Raw genomic sequence first — 24,961 nt, 5'->3', positions numbered from 1 at the left:
ATAAGAAACCACATCAGCTCTCAAAATGAAGTTATTTCAAACACTTGACTGACTTTATGAAGTGAGTTTAATAACAAAACATGTTATTAAATGTCTTTTGGACAACAGGTTTATGAACGCTTTGCATTACAATTTTGGGAATATGTATGACGCTTGTTGCTTTTTGAAATGCACATTATAAGTGTCTCAAACTTGCTGTGCATTCTGAGATGGAGCAGCATTTACTACTGATCACAGTTGTGCATATACTTAATAAATAAAAAATCGATTTCATAATCGCACTATGCCAAATTGCGGTTTTGGTTTAAGTTCAATTAATCTTGCAGCCCTACCATAAAATAAGAATGAAAAAAGATTTCACCAGATTCTAACACATCAACAATCAAAACATACGAAACACATTTTCACATTTGAAATAGAATCTATTCTTTATTATTTGGACGCAGGGAGAAAGTTATTTATTTATTATTTTTCATATATTATCTTTTCTCTACTGCACAATTTGCATAATTTCATGACATCCTGTGGACAACCACAAAACCATAACATTAGAGTTTTTTTCTACTTTTTTTTACACGAAGTGAAAAACAAGACTCATTTTACAAGCATTTTTACAGTCCGCATACAACTTCAGGTGATGTGTTCATTTTTTCTCTCTTTTTAAACTGAATCTGGAGGCAAAATATATCAACAAACATCTAACAAAACATGCAACATCTATGTAAAAACATAGAAACTCTTTGACAACATTCAATCTGACAGGAAATTTTGTGTTGTCTTTTTTCCTTTTTTTTTCTTCTTTATGTTTTTTAAACCTTACCGTTTTCATTCTGAGAGACGCTGTTGATTTCATAAAACAGGTTGGAATGGGTTGATCGAACACATGATTTTAAACCAATCCAGATATTACTTTCTTACACAGTTAGACAAATACAATATGTACAGACAGAGTTTGACCTTGATCACAATCACATGCTCAACGTCAGACCAAATAAATATTCAGACATCTTTTCGTAGAAAATATCCTATATATTTACAAAAAAGAAAAAGAAAAATCACATTCACACTGTTTACGGCAACTGAATTCATCAAACGCATCATGATTTTAAAAGAAATGGGGTAATATAAGAATAGAAGATCATTTTTAGTAGTTAAAAAATTAAATGTGCTTGCTTAAAGGGAACAACTGAAGAAAAAAACTTTGAAAGGTGTGATGCCATAGGTGAAAAATTGATGACAATGACTTGTAACAGGTTTTGATTGGCCATCATAATTATACACAATATAAAATATGCATTATGATTATTTTTACCAGTTTTTCTGGTATGTAAGCGTATTTCTTTTGTCATTATTTATGATGACATTTGGAAACCTATGAAAACAAGAACGTAAAGTGCATACAATTAATATGTACTGTGCCTTAAAGAGTAAGTAAAAATAAATAAATAAAAATAAGCACTATACAATATTCATATAATTTATGTCTTGTTTTCTTTAACAGATATACATATATTCAGACACTCGCCGGATGCTGCATGTTAAGGTATATGCATTCAAAGAACATAATCCATGTTGCATAGATTTACCCAAACAGAACCAGTGGTTTGGTTAAAACATCAGGTTGGCACACGATAGTTTATCTTACTATGACAGCAACCTTTTACTCAGGTACATCTGTGCACCACCTGTGCAAGATGTAGATTAAATAAAATGGAAATGTTGGAGTACGTTTTATTAGCCAGGTTACAAAACACTCTGTTTCCATGTGTGAGACATGTCCACTGATATATTGATCATGGAAACACTGACCGTTAAGTAAGAAAATTACTGACTGGTGTTTTCAGGACCTAGACAGACAAAAACATGTGCCTTAATCCATCAATGGCACATACTAGTGTACCTATACACTGATATGGTGCAGAGGCAGTGATCATAATGAAAAAGAACCATCCTTCATTGCTAAACTGACATGACCAGATGAACTTTACAGCAGAAAAACAATATTTAAAAGTGCACCACCATGGAACAGTGACACGTGACGTAGGACAGACACCTTGCACCATTTAAATAAACAACAAACATTACATCTGAATTTTAGTCGAGCCAATTGAGCCAGAACCCTTATATAAATGCCAAAAAGGTATACGTTCATTATTATTATTATTTTCTCATTGCATATTTGGATTCCACATACAACTTGGTCACAAAACGGAGACTATTATGACAACATCAGACCACTAACATGACATTTACTTCAAGATGCTCTTCATAAAACAAACACATATCAGGGACACGTACAATCATATTTCTGGACAGAGAATAGATGCCCTTTAACTTCAGAGAACCTAATTTGAGGGCTTGAGATGCTTAAAAAAACAAAGTACGCCCTCATTTAGCATCCAACAAACATCAAGAAGGTTGTGTGGAAATCATCTCAACTTCAATGAGCCATCCGTGTCACACTGCTGACGTCAGTCTGAAGTTTTAACATTTCCTAAACGTTGAAGACGACACTCAAGACAATATAAACAGAGGAATCTTAAATTGTGTGCGGTTGGATGCTGCATTCAAAAAGGGAAATTCATTATATTTACGATTGTCTTTCTTCCTTACAGTATAACCTCCATACAGTGCATAACATAGTCTGATATGGTCATTATATATCATGATTGTGTCAAAAACTTTAAATTATGCTACATTTATATCCATGTAAATAATGTGTTTTTGTTTTTTTCGAGAAATATGACCTTGAACATGTGATGGCAGGTAAAATGGCATTGAAATGTAGAAAATCTCAAGTAATAATTGGCCCATGCCTAAGATATTTTAGATGTAGAATGTAGTTGCAAAAAGACAACAGCAGTGCATGGGGGGTGGAAATGGATTTACATATCCTGATTGGGAATGGTTGGGAATTTAGAGTACAATTTTCAGTTATAAAACCAGCAGTCTCACCCTACAGGCTGTTCGACACAGTAGTCAGTTTATTTCTTCACCTTGATTTTCTCTTTCCATCACCTGTCAGCCATTCCAGATTCCCAAACCCACCGTTTCCTGTTTAATTTCTCTCTTTTTTTTTGGAGGGCACTGATGGGAGACGGATGGGCGTCTGATTATGGCTGCGTTTGATTGGTGGTGGCCACTAGCTTGTGCCAGCTGACCGCCCGCTTACGCATGTCCACTTTGTCTAGCCAGATGTAGGCCTCACCAATCAGGGTCTTCTTCATAAACTTCCCTCCATTTGACACCAGAAACATCTGTGAAGAGGAAGGGGATGCAAGACAGGGGAAAAGGTAAACAAAGGGTGAGTGAAAGAGTTAAGTTTAATCAAATAAATGTATACTTTTATCTAGTGACCGTAAAAAGTCATCAAAAAATCTTGAAAACAATGTATCACGATTTCCACAAAAATAATAAGCAGCACAACTGTTTTCAACATAATAATATTAAATGTTTATTGAGCAGCAAATCAGCATATTAGAATGATTTGACAATGAAGACTGGAGTAATGATGCTGAAAATTTAGCTATGTCATCACAGGAATAAATGACAGTTTTTCTCAGTCGCTTTGGTGCATTTCTCACATCACTATTTACATTTGCACAACAGTTAGTTCAACCTCCACAACATTTAGTCATTTGTGCACATCCATAGTAGCAGTTTCTCATTCCTTCCAACAAATTGCAAATGCTTTTGGACATGCATCAATTGCTTTCATACAACTCTCTGCTGTTTTATAACATTATCATTTGCTTATGTCATGTCAGTCAAAATGAACTATACTTGTGAATGCTGAATAGTCATTCCATATAAAACTAATAGTCCTCATTTCATTGCTTGAGTCATTACATACAAAAATGTTGAACTAGTTGTCAAAATCTGTCAAGCAAATTTTACAACAAAAAAATTAAATCTTTTTTGCAAGAGATGATATTCGCTGTGATGTAGATGAAATTATGTGGCCAGACAGACAGGAACGTCTGGATGTGCATGAATGATTACAGTACTATGTATGTTGTATGTTCAGTTCCAATATGTACTGCAATATTGTTTCCAGTTGTGCACAGCTCTACCCAAAGGGAGTTTATGTTTGTTGTAAATAAGGGTATATTTTTTCTTTTGCACAATGCTGTGAACAAATTAGAATTGCAAAGAGCATATGCAGTAAAAATGTGAAACATACATATTCAGTGTCTTGTACTCTGCGAGTTACCTCACTAAATACAGTAATGTGTAACTTTACTGTATTTTTCAAATGCAAATAGTATATAGTGCTGTCTTGAGCATTTTCAGGTAGTGTCACCAAGATCTGACTTTTTTGCATTGGAAAACATTTACAGAGTAAACTGTCATAATGAAAACATGACAAAGCCATTTGACTATCTTGTTCATAAATAATGGTGTCAGGACTTTTCATCTTGATGACACTGACACTTTCATTGACATGAATACTTGCTTTTGAGGAATGAGCGATCCATTTTGAGCAAGTGACACGCTTTTGCAGGTTATCAACTAGGGTTTGCAGTTTGTACTAATTGTTTTGAGAACTGCATTAACTGTTGTGCAAATGTAAATAGTGATGTGAGAAATGCACCAAAGCGACTGAGAAAAACTGTAAATAGATTTTCTTTTTTTATGCAGCATTGGTGAGTCAAAAACATTAGAAAAATCTTACCAACCCCAAACTTTTGAATGCTATGGTAGTGTGCGGTTGTGACTATATATATTCGTAGTTTGTAATTTCTCTCACCTGAATAGAGTGGCCAACAGGATTCAGGTTAAAACGAAATGTCTCATTGAATGATGGCTCTCTATCATGGCGACACACTCGGGTCTTCTTCTTTATGATCTTCTTTTGAGTTGCCACATTCACCACATACAGCTTTACATACAAGTCTACAAAGATAGTTGAAATATAATAGATTCATCAGCATTTCAAGTTCAAGTAATCAAAATCTTTCTCAATATGCAATTCACTTATCTTGACTACATTACTTTATGACAATTGTTTTTATGAGTATCTGTTGAGGAACATTTCATTACCGGGTAGGTGGTCTGGAGATTTGAACTTGTAGGTGATGTTTCTACACTGCAGGATCTCAAGAACCAGCTGCTCTCCTTCAGTCTTCATCTCCTTCTTCAATGCAACCTTGATCTCACCCATCATCTTACCTACAGTCATACAGACAGATAGATAGATAGATAGATAGATAGATAGATAGATAGATAGATAGATAGATAGATAGATAGATAGATAGATAGATAGATAGATAGATAGATAGATAGATAGATAGATAGATAGATAGATAGATAGATAGATAGATAGATAGATAGATAGATACAGTACATACATAGATACATACAGTACGTAGATAGACACGTAGATAGATAGATAGATAGATAGATACATACATACATACATACATACATACATACATAGAAATTATAACAAAATACAACCTCTTCAATTTCATATATTTGTTGTATGTATCTTCACTTACTGCATATTGTCAGCTGTTCTAAATAAATGAATACAAGTTGTGGGCAATGGCGACCTCTAGTGGGCACGTGCCTAACTAAAACTTTGCACTAAGCAAAAAGGAAATGGTGTTAACCTAAGTAGTCAAAACGTTCATAAGAAATGAACTACAGGGGTTGGACAATGAAACTGAAACACCTGGTTTTAGATCACAAGTTATTGGTCTAATAATTGACCATTTTGTCTTGGGAATGACAGATATGTGCCAGAAGCGTTTCTTGACTTACTTCTCCAAAATACCCTAAAGTAGCTTGATTGTCTTTAGATCAGGTGACTGTGCAGGGCATGGGAGATGTTCAACTTCACTTTCATGTTCATCAAACCACTCTGTCACCAGTCTTGCTGTGTGTATTTGTGACCCTGGACCACAAAACCAGTCACATGGAGCAGTTTTATGAAATTGAGATTTATACATCACATGAAAGCTTTCAATTGATGTATGGTTTGTTAGGATTGGACAATATTTGGCCGAGATACAACAGTTGGAAATCTGGAATCTTAGGGTAAAAAAACCAACAAATCTAAACATTGAGAAAGTTGTCCATTTATGTTCGCAATTATGCTGCATTCACTCGCAAAAATAAATGTTTTATATATTTACAGTAGGAAATTTACAAAATATCTTCATGGAACATGATCTTTACTTAATAGCCTAATGATTTTTTGGCTTAAAAGAAAAATCGATAATTTTGACCCATACAATGTATTGTTGGCTATTGCCACAAATATACCCGTGCGACTTGTGACTGCATGGTTTTGTGATCCAGGGTCACATATGTGCATTATCAGCCTGATACACAACACCACTTCAGAGTACATTATTTTAACTATTAGGTGCACATGGTCCCCTAGAATGATTCAGCAGTCCTTGACAGTGACATCTAGCACAAGTAGTGGGGTAATGATATTGCATCCCAAACTATCACTGATCCACCCCATGCTTCACTCTGGGCAGCAACAGTCCAGGTGTTAAACCTCTTTTGGGCTTCTCCACACCGTAACTCCCACAGATGTGGGAAAGACAGGGAAGATGGACTCATCAGAGAACTAAATTTTTAAAGTATTTTTCAACAATATTTTTTCAAATTATCCAAAACCCAAGATTTACGCTGCTGGCACCAATGAAACCCACATTTGGCATTGGCATGAGTGACCAAAGGTTTGGCTTTGAATATTGACCATGAATATTGACCCTGTGGAGCTCACGACGAACAGTTTTGACGGAAACAGAAGAGTTGAGGTGCACATTTAACTCTGCAGCTGTGCTTTTATGTTTTTTTGGAAACAATCCGGGTTAAATACCTGAATATCCCTTTCAGACAGCTTCCTCTTGCATTGACTCCTGTTGGATGTGGTTCATCCTACGTGGTGGTATGCCGACATTACCCTGGATACCATAGCTCTCGATACACCACAAAGACTTTCTGTCCCGGTCACAGATGAGCCACCGAGACGCACACCAACAATTTGTCCTCTTTTGAACTCTGATATGTCTCCCATTACGTTGTGTGGATTGCAATATTTTATGTACAGCTGAGCTTTTGCTCTTGGCCACCAGGCAGCACATACAGTATATAGCCGTGAAACAACACTATATTGGTCAGTGTTTCAGTTTCATTGTCCAACCCTGTATGTATGTTAAAACAATAGTTATATACACTATAAAACATGAAGTATAATGAAATACTAGACATCAGAACAAGATATTGGTGGCAACTAAATGCAAAACAATGTTTTGTGTTAGACACTTTGTCCGTGTTTTGTTGTGCCGACGTCTGTCTCTTTTGACAGCAACAAAAACACACCCTCTGCTGTGATGAATTATTCAGCAATGTGTGGCAGTGGCAAGTCTAGAGCAGAACAGAAGGGGATGACTGCTGTTTTCCTCTGTTTAACAGGTTCTTTGTCTCCTAAACAGCTTTCTGACAAGTGCTAATTCAACCTCAGGGGTGAACCTGACCTGTACTGACTGACTACCCTGTATAACATAGTACAAAGCTTTATTATGACACACACGTTACCAATTTTATTTTGTTCTCATAAGGTTCACTGTTATGAGCATGGAAACAACTATGATTATATTGTGTGTGAACTGAATCTGGAAGACGAAACAGATCGTTACCTTCCGAATCTGGCAGGTTCAAAGATTCAACTCCTCTGCTTTTATCTGTCCCATTAGGAATGTTTTTCCTGATGAAATGAATAATAATAGAGCAAAGAAATTGAAGGTGTGAGTACTGCAACTTTTTTTTTGTATTAGTATATAAATATTAGGGTCTAAAAAACAAAGATTTCAAATCTCATTTAAACCTGGAAGTTTTATGTTTTTAATATTGAAATAAAGAAAATGTACATAAAATGAATTAGAAATATTTTATATGCTGCAGATTTCAGAGTTCTTGGCAACAAATCAAATAATATTAAAATTCAATAAATAAAATGTTCACTCAAATTGTTAATAACACACTAGTAAATTAAACATTTAAATGTAAAAGATTTTTTTGTAAGAAATTAACATATATATATATATATATATATATATATATATATATATACACGTTATATTTATATAACATATTTATAACATATATTTATTATATAACATTTATATTTGTACGTTTATTTATATAGCAAAGACATTACATTGATCAAAACTGACAGTAAAAACATTTATAATGTCCCAAAATATATATTTCACATTTTATTCGTCAAAGAATCTTGAGAAAAAAAAAGTTTTCACAAAAATGTAAAGCAGCACAACTGTTTTAAACATTGATGATAATAAGAAATGTTTCTTGAGCAGCAAATCACCATTTCTTCACATGATTTCTGAAAGAACATGTGGCACTGAAGACTGGAGTAATGATGCTCAAAATTCAGCTTTGCCATCACAGGAATAAATTACATTTTAAAATATATTAAAACAGAAAACTGTAATTTTAAATTGTATATAATATTTCACAATATTACTGTTTTTACTGTATTTTTTTTTTTTTTTTTACAAAACTAATGCAGCCTTGGTGAGCATAAGAGACTAAACTTTAACAATACCATTAACTCAAAACATTTGACATATATTACATATATAAGTGGCACTAGTTGCACTATTTACACTAGCATTTCTGTTCCACGAGCCAATGCAGATAATCTTAAATATCCAATACATCAGCCTATCACTTCACTGAATAAATACATGAAATCCATATGATGCAGATTAATTGCAATTGCAGGATTGAATAGGCATACTTACAGAAGAGGGACCTGAAATATGGCGCTGTCCAAAGCATTAGTGCCCATGACATCTTCACTGTCCAGAGTGTATCCGTCCCCATCAATCATTCTGTGGTTTGTTTTATCTGTAAAAATACACATGCATACACACACACACACACAAAAAAAAAAAAAAAAGAGAGATAAGTCTGAAATTAGACATGTGCCATATACATACGGGGCTTATTATTTACATTACTAACTCAAACAATTTATGCAAAAACAATGGATATGCATTTTCCACATGAACGGAAAAGAAAAGCAAAAGAACAAAAAAAAAGAGAGACCACGGTGAAATGAAAGGTAATGCACTCTTTTTAAAATAACTTAAACATCGGTTTAACCACAGAAAAGAAATTTATGCAAATCCCATGGCTTTCTTGACTTTAGATATAAACATTTTTGTGTTTTGCTTCTAAAATGGACGTGTAATGTGCTGATTAGTGTTGATTTTTATTCTTATATTTAGAGAGAGGGAGGAGTCACGTGTCTCTCACCTCCTCTAGCAGAGATCCCTCCATGATGGTCATCTGACTCGATACTTTGCTCTCATTGGCTGGAAGATGTCGTATGATCAGTATGGGGCCAGTTCTGCCTTTAGATGGGGCTGTCTCTCTACACGGACTCATCCACAGATTGCATAGTCGCCCTCACATGAAACCAGCTCATGATTTTTACACACCACAATCATGCGGACATAGATATGGGTTTGATCTGGGGTAAGGGCCTGGGATTTTACTTGCAAGGGGAAATGAGGTAACAGAGGGGTTCATCATGCTCTGGATGTCAGTGTGAAGTGTCTTCAATATACACTCAAATTTAGCATCGAGTATCTCTATGACGGCAGGGAATTTCGGGAAAGAATAGCACTTTAGTTGTGAAAATCAGCCTATGTGCGTACAGCTCTAGGGATCTTTTTTTAATGCAACAAATGTCTCCTCTGCTAATATGGAATTGCAAAGAAAGATTGAGCCTGGCATTACGTCTGGCATTTACTTTTATATGGGGAATACATTTTTTAATTGCTGACTCACCCCAGTTTTACTGTAGCTAAAGGCAATATTTTGTGGTTTGTGATTTTTGATTTACTAACAGGAGTTTAAACGATTTAATGTTTTTTTTGGTCTTTTTTCTTTAAAATCAAGATTTTTTAGATGAGAGTATTTCCGTTTTGCCACTCAAATATCTAAATTTAAATTCTGGGAGGTTTAAAAAGTACTTTAGGACAATCAAATGTATTATTCAATAAGATACTGTCTATTTATGAATTATTAAGATAAGTTCTCATTTTGTGATTTTAGGTGTAGGCTTTAATTTATTAACATAAAATGATGAAAACTAAACTAAACAAAAAATAAAACAAATGTGTCAGAAAGGTGAGGACGAGAGGGAATGGAAAATAAATAGCGGAAGAGTGCGAGAATGAGAGGAAGGAAGAAAGAAAGACAGAGAACGGATAGGCTGTGAGCTCATGTGAAGTAGTAAGGGTTACTTGGCTGGAGTCGGGCCTGGTGCACCGCAGCCTCGGCTGCAGCGATGGCGTTCCCGGCTTCTTCCAGGTGTGCTTGGGTGACGCTGCCTTTGCTCTGGCTGCGTGAGGGGCCGTGTGAGCGCAAGTGACCCTCAGAGGAAGATTTGGAGCTGCCGGGACTACTGTGAGACTTTTCTATTGTAGGGACCTGTGTGTCTGTGAACATACAGTACGTGCCCTCGATTAATCCTTCACAGATCCCAAATATACCTTAACCTTCCTTCTCCTGTTAAATATGCACAGCCATGCAAAAGTTTGGGGTCAGCAAGGTTTCGTTACTTTTATTTTATTTTTTAAAATAAATTAATAACTAACCCAAGATTTGCGCTGCTGGCACTAATGAAACCCACATTTGGCATTGGCACGAGTGACCAAAGGTTTGGCTATAGCAGCCTGACCATGAATACTGATTATAGTTTTGATGGAAACAGGAGAGTTGAGGTGCACATTTAATTCTGCAGTGAGTTGGGCAGCTGTGCTTTTATATTTTTTTGATAAAATTTGGGTTAGTACCTGGACATCCCTTTCAGACAGCTTCCTCTTGCTAATTTTATTAAGCAAAAAATATATATTTCTTGAGCAGCAAATCAGCATATTAGAGAATGATTTCTGAAGGATCACGTGTCACTGAAGACTGGATAAATGACTGCAGAAAATTCAGCTTTGTAGTCTCAGGAATAAATTACATTTTAAAATCTATTGAAATAGAAAACGTTTATTTTGAATTGTGATAATATTTCACAGTGTGACTGTTTTTACTGTATTTTGATCAAACAAATACAGTCTTGTTGACTTTGAACTGTATTATATAACTAGAAGCACCACCTGTGCGATCCGTGTGTTTATTTCTGTTTAGTATGCATACCTTTAGCAGGATCAGGGAAAATGCCATGACTTCGGCTTTTGATGACAGAGGTTTTAGGGGACTGGTGGTTCCCCGGTTGCCCTCCTTGACCTCCAGACCCTCCTGGCCCTCCGGGGCCTCCCTGACCTCCAGGGCCGCCCTGACCTCCTAGTCCCCCAGAGCCGCCGGGCCCCTGTGGAGGGTGGGTCCTTCCATGTTGAATACTCTCGCTTTGCTCCTTTAGGGGGTGCCAGCGAGGCGTGTTATCCAGCTGAGTCGTGTTTGAAAGATCAATGAGCACCTACAAAAAAGCGTATTCATAATGTGTTAGATTATATTTACTCTTCTGACTACAGAGAAATGTCTTTCCTTTAGTCAATTATAAACTATTCTTTGGTCGATAATAATGCAAATAGATACTGACAGATGCTAAATGATTTAAGAATTACACATTTCATAACAATAACCCATGGAAGAGAAGACAAAATGCTAGCATACTTTGAATCACATCTAAGTGATTGATGCAATGCAAATTATGTTTATCGCTGCCATAAGTGTTTTTTGGTGCATGGAATGACACTCATCTAGCAACACTCACTTCTCCCAGGAAATCATTTGAGGAATATCTGTCATAATCCCACACAGTAACCTCCAGAGTTTTCTTCTTCAGCTAAGCCAAACACACACACAAACACAATTTTTCAGTCAGATGCAGGCTGAAGACATAATTCTGAAGGCACAAACATATTTTAACAGGAAATCTGTGACTCAGTAAACAGCATAGCAATGACAGCCAAACTGGGTCAACTTTCAGTGTTTTCAAGCATGGAATGTCAAGTTTGGATAGAAAAAAATGGGACACATGGGAAATGTGACTGTGATGTCAAACTTCCCTTGTGTCTTAGACTAGTAATTACATGTAATACATTCTGTGCATATTCCTTGGACTATATATAAAATTACATAGAGCTAGAGAGAGAGGGATGTAAAAAAAGAGAGATGAAAGATGAATTCCGTATGAAGAATGACTCTAAAAAAATGTATGACTTTAAAAAAACACAGAAGTGAGAAAGAATGTAATTTTTCATATAGCTATAATGATTTACTGATTTTATATCATTAGAAGATAGCACTGGCAAATGCTTATAAACAATATGTCTGAAGAAAAAAAAACTGTATACATAATATTTATGGTCTCTAAATATATGAATGTCGTACTTACCTGCTCCAGAAGGATGTTTTTATAAATAACGGTCTGGTTCCACTCTGGGTTCTGAGTTTTCTGGATATATTTAGTCCTTCTCTTGTTCTCAGCACTGTGAGGTCATCATGTTGAGGGAGGATACAAGGAGCAATAGACTTAGATTCTGCATTTCAATGGATATTTAATATATGTATATAGCCACACTTGAGGATAGTTGAGTTTCATCAAGAGAGGACATCACAAGAGTCAACACCGATGCATTTACGGTCCACGGCACCAGTAATGATGATGACATTATCAGATCACAGAATAAAATGTGGAAAAATGTCTACTTCAACATGAGTATATGGGCAATCTATGCAAGCATACAGTAGCGGTAGACTCTTACAATGAGCTAATGTGAATTTAAAAAATGGTTGAGTTGCACACCTGTACATAATATTTACTGTCTTTGAGGGAATCATTTCAAGAATTTATTGACTTCACATCAAAAACTTCAGAGGTAGAGGTTGCTTTGAGGTAGATCTGACTGAGACACTTCACAGATGACGCAGTAGGTTTCACCACACGAATGACAGCTAGATAATGAAAGAAAGGAAATCCAAACACACACACAGACCCACGCACCAATGAAAAAGTAAAATGAAAAGAAAAAGAATCACCACGCTACCTTGCGTTCTGGACAACCATGACTTGTCTGAACCAATCCGGAGATTTGTATGGAATGCAAAGTAAAAGTAGACAGACAAACAGACAACAGTCAGATAATCCAAGGAAAGGGTAGACAGAAACCCCTCCAAAAAAAGTTGTGGCTTGGGTGGAGTCATGGCTGCCGAGCTTTTAGCACCAGACAGAAGGATCATGTGTGCAGGTAATAGGAACTAATCTCATAAACACTGCAGATATGGCCATTAGGAGATGGCAGATATAGCATTACACACCCCATACTGGTGGAAGCCATATCGATTGTGCTGTCTCCGCAGTCTGAGACACTGGGCACTGATTACTAGGTGGCATGTTAAGAGAGGAAGGCTAAGCTAATAAAAATTGACTTCTCCAAAGAAGATCTCTTCCACTTTAGCCTTCCAATAAGTCATTTCAGTACTAAAGAGGTGAGGACTTCTACTCAGGAAAGGGACCTTTTAGCCCACTGGATATGCAAGTTATTATAGGTATTATCTGCCATCCAGTGTTTCAATTGATTATGAAACACTTTATACACTTTTGTTCCATTCCAATTATTATGGAATCATTTGTATACATCATTATATTATAAAAACAAAGTGATTTTCAAAGATAATTTTTGAAAGACCGGGAGAAAAAACAACAACAGGAGCTATCCCCAAAAAAAGGGGAATTGAATCAAATTAAGTGACTAAAGATTCAAGTAACTTAAAAAAGAAAAATCAGACAATAAATTAATCAAAATTACAACACTTATATATGCAGACAAAGACAAACATAAAAGAAATACAGGTACTGTAGAGTCTATAAATCTTTCATTCTTCACTCTTACTTTTACTTTTAACACTTGCACGCACACAAACATACGCGCGCACACACAAACACACACACACACACACACACACACACACACACACACACACACACACACACACACACACACACACACACACACACACAAGGACACTCACCCTCTCCCTGGCAAGAGATAGACCTTAACGAAAGGGTCTGTGTATCCATTGTTTTCTCTAGGAGCGAGGTTTCTTGCTTGCAGCACATGAACAATCAGGTTGCCCATATTCCTGTCATAGTTGATTTGAAGCTGAGGGAAAGATAATTATATGACACATTACTTTAGGCAGCCCATTCAAATTGATCAAATTAGCACTGGGATGCTGCAATTTAAATCCAATAAAGCAGTCAATACTGGAGAAAGTTGCGAGGGAAGGCTGATCACAATTTTCGACATAAAATGCATCTTAAATATAATATTTCAAAGCAAAAAAAAATATTCATGTACTGAAAGGTAGGATAGGCATTTTCAGAATCTCTATCTTTGAAAGCATTAGATCCCACCCTCCCTTCATAGCGTCTCCAAAGCCACACCTCCTCCAAAACACATTAACATGCACACCAGAGCAGAGTCTGCAAAGCATCACAAGAGACAGCATTACATTACCTCATGTTTCAAAGGACATAACATTACAATAATGAACGTTAACAACTTAGAGCTCTGACTTGTACCATCTGACTGCTAACAGCTACAAGTAGAACGTCACAGGTTGCCATCTCGTAATTATGTTCACGGCATGTCACAGTTACCGTAAGCTCGTTGTGAGCATAAGATCGCTGTTTTGGTTTAGGAGGAACTATAAAAGGTGTCTGTTTGTCTAAAACTCTGCATAGCCTCATGAAACATGCTGATGACATGTGATGTCTGCGCGAGCAGGGTGCTCGGAGGTATGCAAATACATACGTTGACAGGTAGGTAGGACACCCTATCATTGCAAACGGACTGAGACTTCCACAGAAGATTTATGTACATTTATTTAATATTTAGACCACTTCTATTATTGCTTGTTATCAGGATATGAAGAGAGATTCATCCAGTATAACAAAAAGTGATTATGAAAAAAATTGCCTACCCTACCTTTAACAGTAACAGGCAAGAGCATGAATAGCACAATATTTGTGTTTACTCAAAAATCTGAATTTCTTCATCTCATATTACACAATTATCTTTGGTTTGACATTGAAACAATAATTAAAAATGATTAAAGATATTCCAAAACAGTTAACATGTTGCCAAATTGTGATTAATACAGTTGGCTGCCATATTCAAATATCTGGAAATGGAAATATTGACTGGCTTAGATGATGCAAACACAGTCAAAACATAACCATATCATTCAAATTAACCTTGGAATAGTCTTGTACAGTACATGCAAAATAGGTCATTGTGAAATTGCAGAGACTCACTTGTATTTCACCAGTGATTGGATGCGGTTGTGGCTTCAGAACCTCTGCTGACTGAAAAACAAAATAATGGAAAATAAATCCCTAATAAAATTATTTTGCAGTTCCCTATGCAGACACAACATTTGATATATATTCTTCATATACAGTAAGAGGCACATGCAGATGCACCTTCCTGCACACATTTCCACATACAGTACCTTGCTACCATGGCGCTTCTTGTTGACGGAAGGGGAACCGGGTTGTCCAGGGCTAGGGACGCCACTGGAAGCGGCAGATCCGGTGCCAGAGTGCAAGTGTCCCGCTCTCTCCAGAGCAGACAGCACTGAGACAGGAGCCTGCTGTTGGGACACCTTCTGCAACTCTGCAGCCAGCTGCTTTGGGTCTACACCTGGAGAGCGCTGACGCTCACCTACAACACACATACACACACAACAGCTATAACACAAAACTAACCCTTTTTAACCTACTGATTGATACAAACACCTTTTCCATGCACGGTCAGGAGCGCAAGAAGACTCATAACCCAGGGTTAAAATAAGTGCTAAGGAAAGCTGTAGGAAAGGAAGTCACAACTTCCAGGCCTTGTCTTTTTTCATGCATATAAGCTAAAACTGGATCTGAAAATGTCTCTTTTAGCCTGCTTAAGAGGCTAAATTTCGAAATCACTGAAATATGTTATTGAAACTTAGCCACGGTTTTTGTTTTCGATTAAGTCTTTCCTCATTCAAATATTTTGGAGCCAATGTATGGCAAAGATGGTTGCAGAGTGGACTCATTTACCTTAAAGGAAGCTTGGTTAGTATGAAAAGCTTATTAAAGGCATCAAGACAAGTAAGTATGAAGGGAAGAATGAAATGTTAAAGACACTCACCAGCTCTCTGCTGAGTATGGAGCTCCAATTGTTGTGGGTGCTCTGCGTTGGAGAGCATGTTTAGGTCCCTAAAAAGATTGTTGTCAATTTAACAACTATATTAGCATATTGGCTTAAAGACCACAGTCACTGTATTGTAGAACATATTTGATAGTTAAATCAGCATAACATCAATTGTTAATATGGCACAACCTGACACTGAAAAATGTCTTCCAAGTGTCTTACAGTACATGAATAATTGTGTGAAACTATATGCCCTTACAAAAAAAGCACTGCACTACCATGGTACAGTGAGGGTCTCAGGTGGTAACCATGGTACTTTGATATAACATATTCATCCACCATGATATATGAATAGCCTACATATTGGCCTATTTTAATATTTATAATAATAAGGAATTCCTGAGCAAATCAGCATTTTAGAAGGATTTCTGAAGGATCATGTGACACTGAAGACTGGAGTAATGATGGTGAAAATTCAGCTTTGCCATCACAGGAATACATTACTTTTTAAAATCTATTAAAACTGAAAACTGTTAATTTAAATTGTAATAATATTTCACAATATTACTTATTTTAGCTGTATATTTGATTAAATACATGTAATCGAATTTTGCTTGGACTAAGGATCTGACATTTGAGTGGTATTTGTCTAATGATTATACTATGTACTATGTAAGAGTATTAAGTGTGAATTGGAGGTGCTGTTGAGTGTACAATGCTACTTAGGTCGTTGCATGGTATTTTGTAATTGATAAATATTCAGATTGTGATTATTGATTGATTGTATTGTCTAATTTGTCTTGTGTTTTAGTTTTTTCTGTTGCTGCTGTAACACCTTAACCTGTTAGCCAGCAACCCCACTTTTGAAAAATCCCCAGAAATGGCATACCCAAACTAAAACAGATACAGTTCATGAACCCTTTGCACTAAAAGCACAAGTATGATCTCATTTGAAAGCCGACACTTGGCAGTTTATTGTAAATTTAGAATTAATTATTATCATAATGTTTTTTTTTAATATATATATAAATAGCTTCAAAGTTTTGTAAAGTTATTAGAAATTTATTTTTAAGAAATATCTTCATGAAAATAAAATTGAAGTTGGTTTGTATCACAGTTCATCCAAAAACGAAAATTTTGTCACTTACCCTCAAGTGTCTGGTTACCAAATATTCTTAAAAATATATTATCTTGTGTGCAACAGAAGAAATATACTCATACAGGTTTGGAACAACTTGAGGGTAAGTAAATGACAAAATTTTCGTTTTGGGGTGACCTATCCCTTTAATTTCTCCTTGGGGATCAATAAAGGTAGTCTAAGTCTAATTTATTTGAATTAATTAATATACACGTGGCATTTACATGGTACTTTTTTTTTTATGTGGTGGACTAGACTGAGCCTTGAACATTGAATATATCATTGTAACTTACAGGCGCACACATATTTCTGCCTCTCCATACTGCTGACCCATAATGCTTTGCACCTCTTCATATGTCTTTCCCAGCAGAGAGATTCCATTCCACTCCATAACCTGCATTCCTGAGGAACATAACACATGCCATTAGGAACAGTGAGTGAAATACATTTATTATGTTAGAATAGTAAAAAAAGATACTCACAGTCTGTCTTGACCAAAAGTAAACATAATTTGTCAGAAGATTGTTATGGAAACTATTAAGAAGATATGTTGTTTATAAAAGTCACCTACAGTAAGTTTATTTTTAAAAGCCTCAAATTGAGAGCCAAAGTTGGGTTTAGTGCGTCACTAAAAAAGTGAAGGCGCTGTAAATTGGGGAAACATGTCAAAAACTATTATGATTCACACACAGATAGACAGGAAATGTTTGCTATTGTCATTCCTGAGGGGAAATTCAGGAAAAGCACTGAATTACCTACAAACATAAAAAACATGCACACTTATTCAATAGCATGCTTCCCTAAGCACTCCACTCACTACAAGAAAACAGTCCTGCAGCATCAGTGACCGAAACAAGTGCAGAGGTGAGAGGAAATTTTAAAGAATCACTGCAAACTGAAGCCCACTTCAAGCCAAACCCTGGGCACTTACACAAATGAAAGCGAGTCTTCAGATAAGTCTTTTGCATACGGAGCGCTTCAGCGGCTGATAACAACAGGACATCATTAAAATGTCTGTTCATCTCTACACAATCAATCCCTTCAATTTCCACTCAAAAATCTCTCAAATGTTCAGCAAGTATGTCAGTCATATCTCCATATTACTCTGCAAGATTACCCCTAGGCCAAAATCATCAATTCAGCTTTGAAGTATCGAAATGATTAATGCTTGATTTGGAATCAAATTTGGTTCATTTGCTGAAAATATTGTGAGCTTTATAAAAGTGAGCATTCAAATTCATATTTAAAAAGGCTTTAATGTTAGAAAATAAGCAATGTTTTGCATCATATCGCAACATATAGGGATTTATGGTTGAAACTTAATCCTTAAAATTGTTAAAAGATTATTCCTTTTTTAGCCAGTGCAGTGTGTTACTGATATAAGATCCCTGCTGTATTCACTACAAGCACACATACTTTGTGGTTCTATGTTGAAGTGCATGGATATGAGTATGCATTGTGCAATTGTGCGTGCATTCAATTCTTGGCCCAAACAATAATATCGCTACAGCTATCAGCTATTAAATCTGCTCTCTAGCACTTTTTCCACTGTGGCAGCAGATATTATTATATTGTATCAAGGGAAATGCATACTTAAGATAGAGAACAGATGCTTGTGTAATCTACCAGAAGATTGGTGCTTGCATATTTCAGGCATGAAACAAATCAAATATAAATGTTTTGACACTATAAAGGAAAAATGCATTTTCTAAAATCACAAGTTATGAAAGAGTACAAATCAAACAAGAAAAAACATGTTCAGGAAGTTGAGCTACTCTCAGAGGAGCTCATCCAAATTGACAAAGCATGCTGAGCCAGCAGTGTCAACAAGGAGAGCAATCATACTGCAACAACAAGCGTCACCGTTAAAATGAGAAATGGCTTCCCAAATTAGGCACTTATTGCTTTGAAAGACTACTGAATGCTTAAAATAAATGAACGAATGTGCTGACGCTTGCTTATTTTAACCACCTTTTAACATATGAATAAAAGAAGCATGTACATAAACTTTTTTATATAAATAGAATTTGCTTATCTGTTTATTGCACGTCTTTCGCTTCATTAACCCCTGAATGTCTGTAAGAGAATTTAATTTGCTAATATTTTTGGACAGAATAATATAGAAGTTCTTACCTTCAACAACTTTTCCCGTTTGCTCGGCACATCCTCCTGCTGAAACCTTGGCGATGTAGGCTCCGATCTCTCCGTTGGTCCCTGGAATCTCTTTTCCGCCCACAACTCTGATTCCCAGCCCTCTCCCTGAAATCACAAGGGTTTAATTTAACTGATAAATGGCTTAGTAATTGGATCCTAATCAGAGCATATCAGTATCATTTTAAATGTGATCTCTTCACCAATACATCATCCACGAGGTAGATTACAATTGTTGTTTTGTTCTTCCTTCCAGTAATTTAGTTTACAGGCCTAATTAACTACTTTTAGCTGTGTATCTTTTTGAGTAATTGCTGCGAAAACATACCTGAGATGCTGTGGTCCTTGGGGTCCCGTTGCAGTTTGATATGAGTGTGTGGGAAGGGGTAATAGCTGCCTTTTATCTGCTACAACGAAAACACAATACAGAAGCAAATGATTCAACAATTCCTGGAGCTCTAACAGAGCTTTTGCAATAACTATGTGCCTGCAGATATGGTTTGATGTTCTTTTAAAGATGAGTACAGTGTGTCCATGTGTTTGCATGGTAAGTGTGGTTGAAGTAGGACATGTTCCTGGAATAACATTCCTAATAACCAATCAGATTGTAGGGTCAGCTTTACGGTGAGTGTTGCAGCTTAACTCTCTGGTGTTCTTAGGTAAATTTTGACCGAAAAACTTTATGTTTTGAATTTTAAGAATTTTTTACTTCATCGGATTGGTACGAAACTTGGTAAAGGTTTTGGCACTTGCTATGTGAAAAAATAAAATAAAATCAAGGACATGATTCAAAAAGGTTAAATGATCAAAAAAAAAAAAAAATAGCCACATTATGTGCTCCTCACGGTCAAAAATGAAAACTTGGAAAACTTTTGGTACAGCGGCCAAACAAAATCTTACTGAAAGCTTATTTTTTGAGATATCAAACTTGTTTAGATGCATGGTTTTTATTTTCTTGCTGTTTTACGTGTTTTTAAAAAAATATGTTTTGTGCATTTTTGATTACAAAAAACGTAAAATTCTATAACTTTTTTAAGTTCACTTTTTTAACTTTTTCTCACTTCAGCAATAATCTGCCAAGTGTCGTCTTTGAAAAGAGATCAAACTTAATGCCAGTTTAAGTTGGAAATTAAATTTTCAGGTCTATGCTTACAAAGTGAATAAATGGATTATAAATACAGCGTAAATATAATTTAGTATACCATGAAATCCCGTAAAAATACTAAATATGAAATAAAAAACATTATCAAATTAAAATATAGTACATTCATTTAACTGAAATAAAATTATAACAATTCTGTCATTTTTGACCGACACGAGAAGAGCAGACAGCATTGTTATCGACTTGTAATTGTAAAGATTTTAAGTCAATAAAAAATAGTAATGATTAAAACCATGTTGTTGTTTTTTGATAGGTGTGTTGGTCCACGACCAACAAAAAGCCCCCAGGAACACATCCCGAACACTCTGTGGGTGCCACTTTACCTGTCTTCTGTCTGGCCCGGCTTCTGGTCCACCACGTCCCTGGCAGGGTTTGTCAAACCAGTCAGTCTCTTCATGCTGAAGGTGATATGCTAGAAGACAGGAATAAAGCAGCCACTGTACCATCACAAGTGACAAAACTGGAGCATGTGTCCCACTCCACCACTTTTCTCCCAGACAACCATCCCTTCACAACCCCCAGTTGGGGACACTTCTTTGCTAGAGTGTTTGAACTGACAGCTTGATGGATTTAGGTTAGGGCTTCTAAGAACAACATCTATGTTTCAAAAGGGTTGGACATTATCTTCCATTCCATCTCAAATCAAGAGAGTTTATTTAGATAAATGCTAAATGTAGTTAATTAGCCTGTCCCCAGGGAAAGCAGTGACAGAGGATGGTGAGGGCAGGAAAAGCAATGATCTGGGACATGTTTCGGGCATGCACACATGAACATGCATGCTGTGTCCCTTCAGGACTGGTCTACATGTCATGCGTCGAGAGTTTGATAGAAAACTCCTGTGGGTCTGAACCACAGCAGATATACGCACATACACACACCATCATACAACAGTGTAATGATGAGATGCCTTACCATATGTCTAATGATAAATACAGTTTATGTTAGCACTATCTCTAGCACACTAGTAAGACTACAAGTAAACCACTACTCAAACCAAACAAAACCACAACTTATGTTCTATAAAACCAGACTTTCATGATGCTAAAATGCAATTGTCTTAGTTCAAACTTTAATCAGCACCCTCAAAAAACATTTTCTAATTCAGTGTTGTCATCTTGTTTTTCAGTCAAATTTTTAAAACATTCTTAAAGACAAATTTAGTTGAGACGCAAAATTGTGTAAGATAAGATAAGCACAAATTGTATAAAATTTTGTTAGATTCATGCTTAACATAATGGGTAAGAAAATGAATTCAATGTATTTCTAAGATCTGCTATTTTGGCTCTCAACTAAATGTATCTTTTGTTTTAAGAATATTTAGAATGTTTAATATCATAGAAAAAAAGACAAAAATACTGAATAAGACATGGATTTTGCAGTGCACTTGGTCTCACCTACAGAGTTGCACTGGTAATATGGTAGTCTAGCATCCTATAAGACTGTATATAGGTCTACTGCTGTTTTTTTCAGCTTCCATTTCAGGTAGTCTAGCACTTTCTTCAAAGACACTGGGAATTCCCAGAATAATTCATAACTCAAGCTAGGGCAGACATGTCAGCACATACCTAAAATAGATCAGACGAGCAATATCTTCTGTTTTGTTTACTGGGTATTTTGCACAACCTGCAGGTGCTTTTATTACAAAACTGTGTAAGCGAATAATTTTTTTTATTCATGAGGCAGCACTATAGTACGCCACAAATCATCATTTATCTCCTTATAGAGTGAGAAGAAAAAGGACAACCAGATCTGTCTGCAAGAGTTTCGCAATGAATAGCTTGATGTGCTGTCCGTCTGCAAGGAAATGTCACCTTAAATCGACAGTGCATTCACTTTATAACCCAAATTGGAACCATTGACCATGGCACAAACCAATAGCTTATAGAAAACTGTCATTCTGGCCAACACACTATCAAAAGGACACATCAATCTAATGACTTTTATCCTGCACCATCAAAACAGCAATTCCATTACATTAGTTATATTTTGGTGGGGCAAGATAAAGGTTGATAGAGTGACATTTCCTAATTAGCCTACCCTGTTCTAGGATACTTCTACTATGGTATGCACACATATTTACTTGTGTATGTAGACATGTATGTGCCCTGGTTGATATGATCAGGCTATGTAAGAGAGATCTTGAGGAAGTGCAGTGATAATGAACACCAGGATGGGTCTGAGGTGCACCACTGAGAAATGCCCATCATTCAAGACTAAAGTATGGCACGCATGAAAGTAGGTTTATGCTTAATGATATTTTGAAGGTTGCTGAACAGCAGTTCTCACCTTTCACATTCCAGCTAGGACCTCCAGCTGTAGTGCAAACATTGTATTTCAGAGAATTCATAGTAAAATTAGCCTTAAAACAGAGCTATGTTGTGCCAATAAAAACACACTGTTATATTTGCAGTGCAGGTGGATAACTTGTACTATTTTAAATATCTAATACATGCCATAATCAAATTTTCTACAATATCTAAATAACACACCATTGTAATCTATATTTTACTCTAGAGAGCCGTTTAAAAGCTATTTTAGTTAACATTAACAATACCTATACAGCATTTATTAATCTTAGTTAATGTTAGTTTCAACATTTACTAATAATTTTAATTAAAAGTTGTATTTGTTAACAATAGTTAATGCACTATAAACTAACATGAACAAACAATGACCAGCTGGAATTGTATTAACGAACATTAACAAAGATTAAGAAATACTGTAACAAATGTTTTGCTCATTGATAGTTCATACATTAACTAATGTTAACAAATGGCCTTATTGTAACACCAGCAGTACTAGTCTTAATGGGATGATCCAGGTTCAAAACTAACTAAGCTCTATTGACAGCATCTACGGTATATTTGCAATTACCACACAAAAAAAACATTTTAAAGCAAAATGGGTGGCTTAAAAACAGCAGTTATTTATGATTTCTGCTTTTTTATACAATCTGAGACTACTGAAAGTTTTTGAACCTGGAACGTTCCTTTGACTGTGAACATAAGCAAGCTAAATAGGCTGTTTCAGAAACACAAACCATTTCTGATACTCTCACAACAGAGCATGGGGTCACATCTGTGCAAACCCAGCAGAGCATTTAGTGTTGTAAACCAACATATATTCACAATTTGCACTCAGTTTATACCAGCTTTACACCTGGCTTATGGTAAACCTTCCAAACAGCTTGACGTTCAACACAATATCACAATCTAGAGGGGATTTTAAAATGTTTCTCAATATGTTGTCTTATTGGCACTGAGACCCCCGTGACAGCTTAAAGATTAAAAATGTGTTTTACAGGGGGGAAAAAATGAATGAAACATTATATTCATTAACCAAACCATTTGTGTAAATTGCCTATAAGACAGACCTTCAAAACAATTCAATACCTGGGTGATTTTAAATTTCAATCCTTGCTTAATGTTCACTTAAGTATAAAGAACAAAATGTATACGAAAAACACAGAAAGAGAATGAATAGTAGGCTATATTTACTGAAAATATATCAATCTTCATGTAACATGCAAGATGTTTTTAAATTCCCATTTATAAGCCATGCAAAAAACTGTAATAGCAAGAATTTATTGAGAATGAAAATTGGAAACACACCCATGACAGACATTACATGACATAAATAAGAAAACTGTAAAACAGGCGAGTTAAAAGTAGTATATATGGAGGTGATGAAAAACTAAGCTCCAATTAATGTATGTTATAAACAGATAAACCTCCTTTAACCCTCATTTAATTTACAACTTTATCTCATCACATGTCAAAAGCACAAATTTGTCAATATTAGTTTCCACAAGGGTAGAAAAGGGAAGGATATACATTCACTACATTAATTTTCCCACTTGCATTTCTGCAACCTGACATATTCTGGATTAATAAAAACTAGACAAACTAAACCAGGTACTCCCATGAATATAACATTTGAGACTTCTTTTGTCTTAAAAAGAAAGAAGATACAAGTTTAATTATGATTAAAATAAATGGTTCACTGCCCAAAGCTGCCGGAAATTTATAAAGGGAGAATTTATATTTATAGTTATATTTAGAAGTGTTTTCCCCTATACGAAAAATTATCATCAAAATTATATTTATATAATTAAAAACAGACAAAAATAGTGCCAGGCACTAAATAATTCTGACAGAAATATAGGATGCTGTAACTCCATAGATAGAAAGCAGAGCTCATCAACTTGAGCACTGCGATAAATAATAGAGGCACTGAATGCACAGTATAATTAATTAAAATAGCTGAATTAATAGTTTTCAAGATCTCCAAAATTGTTTCTCCTCT

At 35.7% G+C, this 24,961-nt stretch overlaps 1 protein-coding gene across 8 annotated transcripts in view; it reads right to left on the bottom strand.

Moving 5' to 3' along the window:
• Positions 1-401: 401 nt before the first annotated feature.
• pclob (piccolo presynaptic cytomatrix protein b) overlaps positions 402-24,961 on the bottom strand; it is a 99,452-nt gene continuing 74,892 nt past the window's right edge. For 2 of the 8 annotated variants that reach the window (XM_082181702.1, XM_082181703.1), the window contains exons 20-38: positions 22,943-22,969; positions 20,980-21,068; positions 19,823-19,901; positions 19,477-19,602; positions 17,637-17,745; positions 16,203-16,270; positions 15,529-15,740; positions 15,332-15,382; positions 14,044-14,174; positions 13,059-13,085; positions 12,407-12,500; positions 11,783-11,854; positions 11,206-11,485; positions 10,302-10,496; positions 8,790-8,895; positions 7,662-7,729; positions 5,044-5,172; positions 4,751-4,896; positions 402-3,257 (exon numbers count right to left, since the gene is read on the bottom strand). In XM_082181702.1, coding sequence (XP_082037828.1) covers positions 3,114-3,257; positions 4,751-4,896; positions 5,044-5,172; positions 7,662-7,729; positions 8,790-8,895; positions 10,302-10,496; positions 11,206-11,485; positions 11,783-11,854; positions 12,407-12,500; positions 13,059-13,085; positions 14,044-14,174; positions 15,332-15,382; positions 15,529-15,740; positions 16,203-16,270; positions 17,637-17,745; positions 19,477-19,602; positions 19,823-19,901; positions 20,980-21,068; positions 22,943-22,969 — 2,153 coding nt within the window. In that variant the 3' untranslated portion in view covers positions 402-3,113. Of the gene's footprint in view, positions 3,258-4,750; positions 4,897-5,043; positions 5,173-7,661; positions 7,730-8,789; positions 8,896-10,301; positions 10,497-11,205; positions 11,486-11,782; positions 11,855-12,406; positions 12,967-13,058; positions 13,086-14,043; positions 14,175-15,331; positions 15,383-15,528; positions 15,741-16,202; positions 16,271-17,636; positions 17,746-19,476; positions 19,603-19,822; positions 19,902-20,979; positions 21,069-22,942; positions 22,970-24,961 lie in introns of those variants that run through there. The other 6 variants (XM_082181704.1, XM_082181705.1, XM_082181706.1 and 3 more) reach the window with 6 other exon arrangements.

Source organism: Leuciscus leuciscus (genome assembly GCF_965113295.1).
Source record: "Leuciscus leuciscus genome assembly, chromosome: 10".
Lineage (NCBI taxonomy): Eukaryota > Metazoa > Chordata > Actinopteri > Cypriniformes > Leuciscidae > Leuciscus > Leuciscus leuciscus.
Note: the sequence above shows the minus strand (reverse complement) of the source record. Positions and strands in the feature narration are given on the sequence as shown.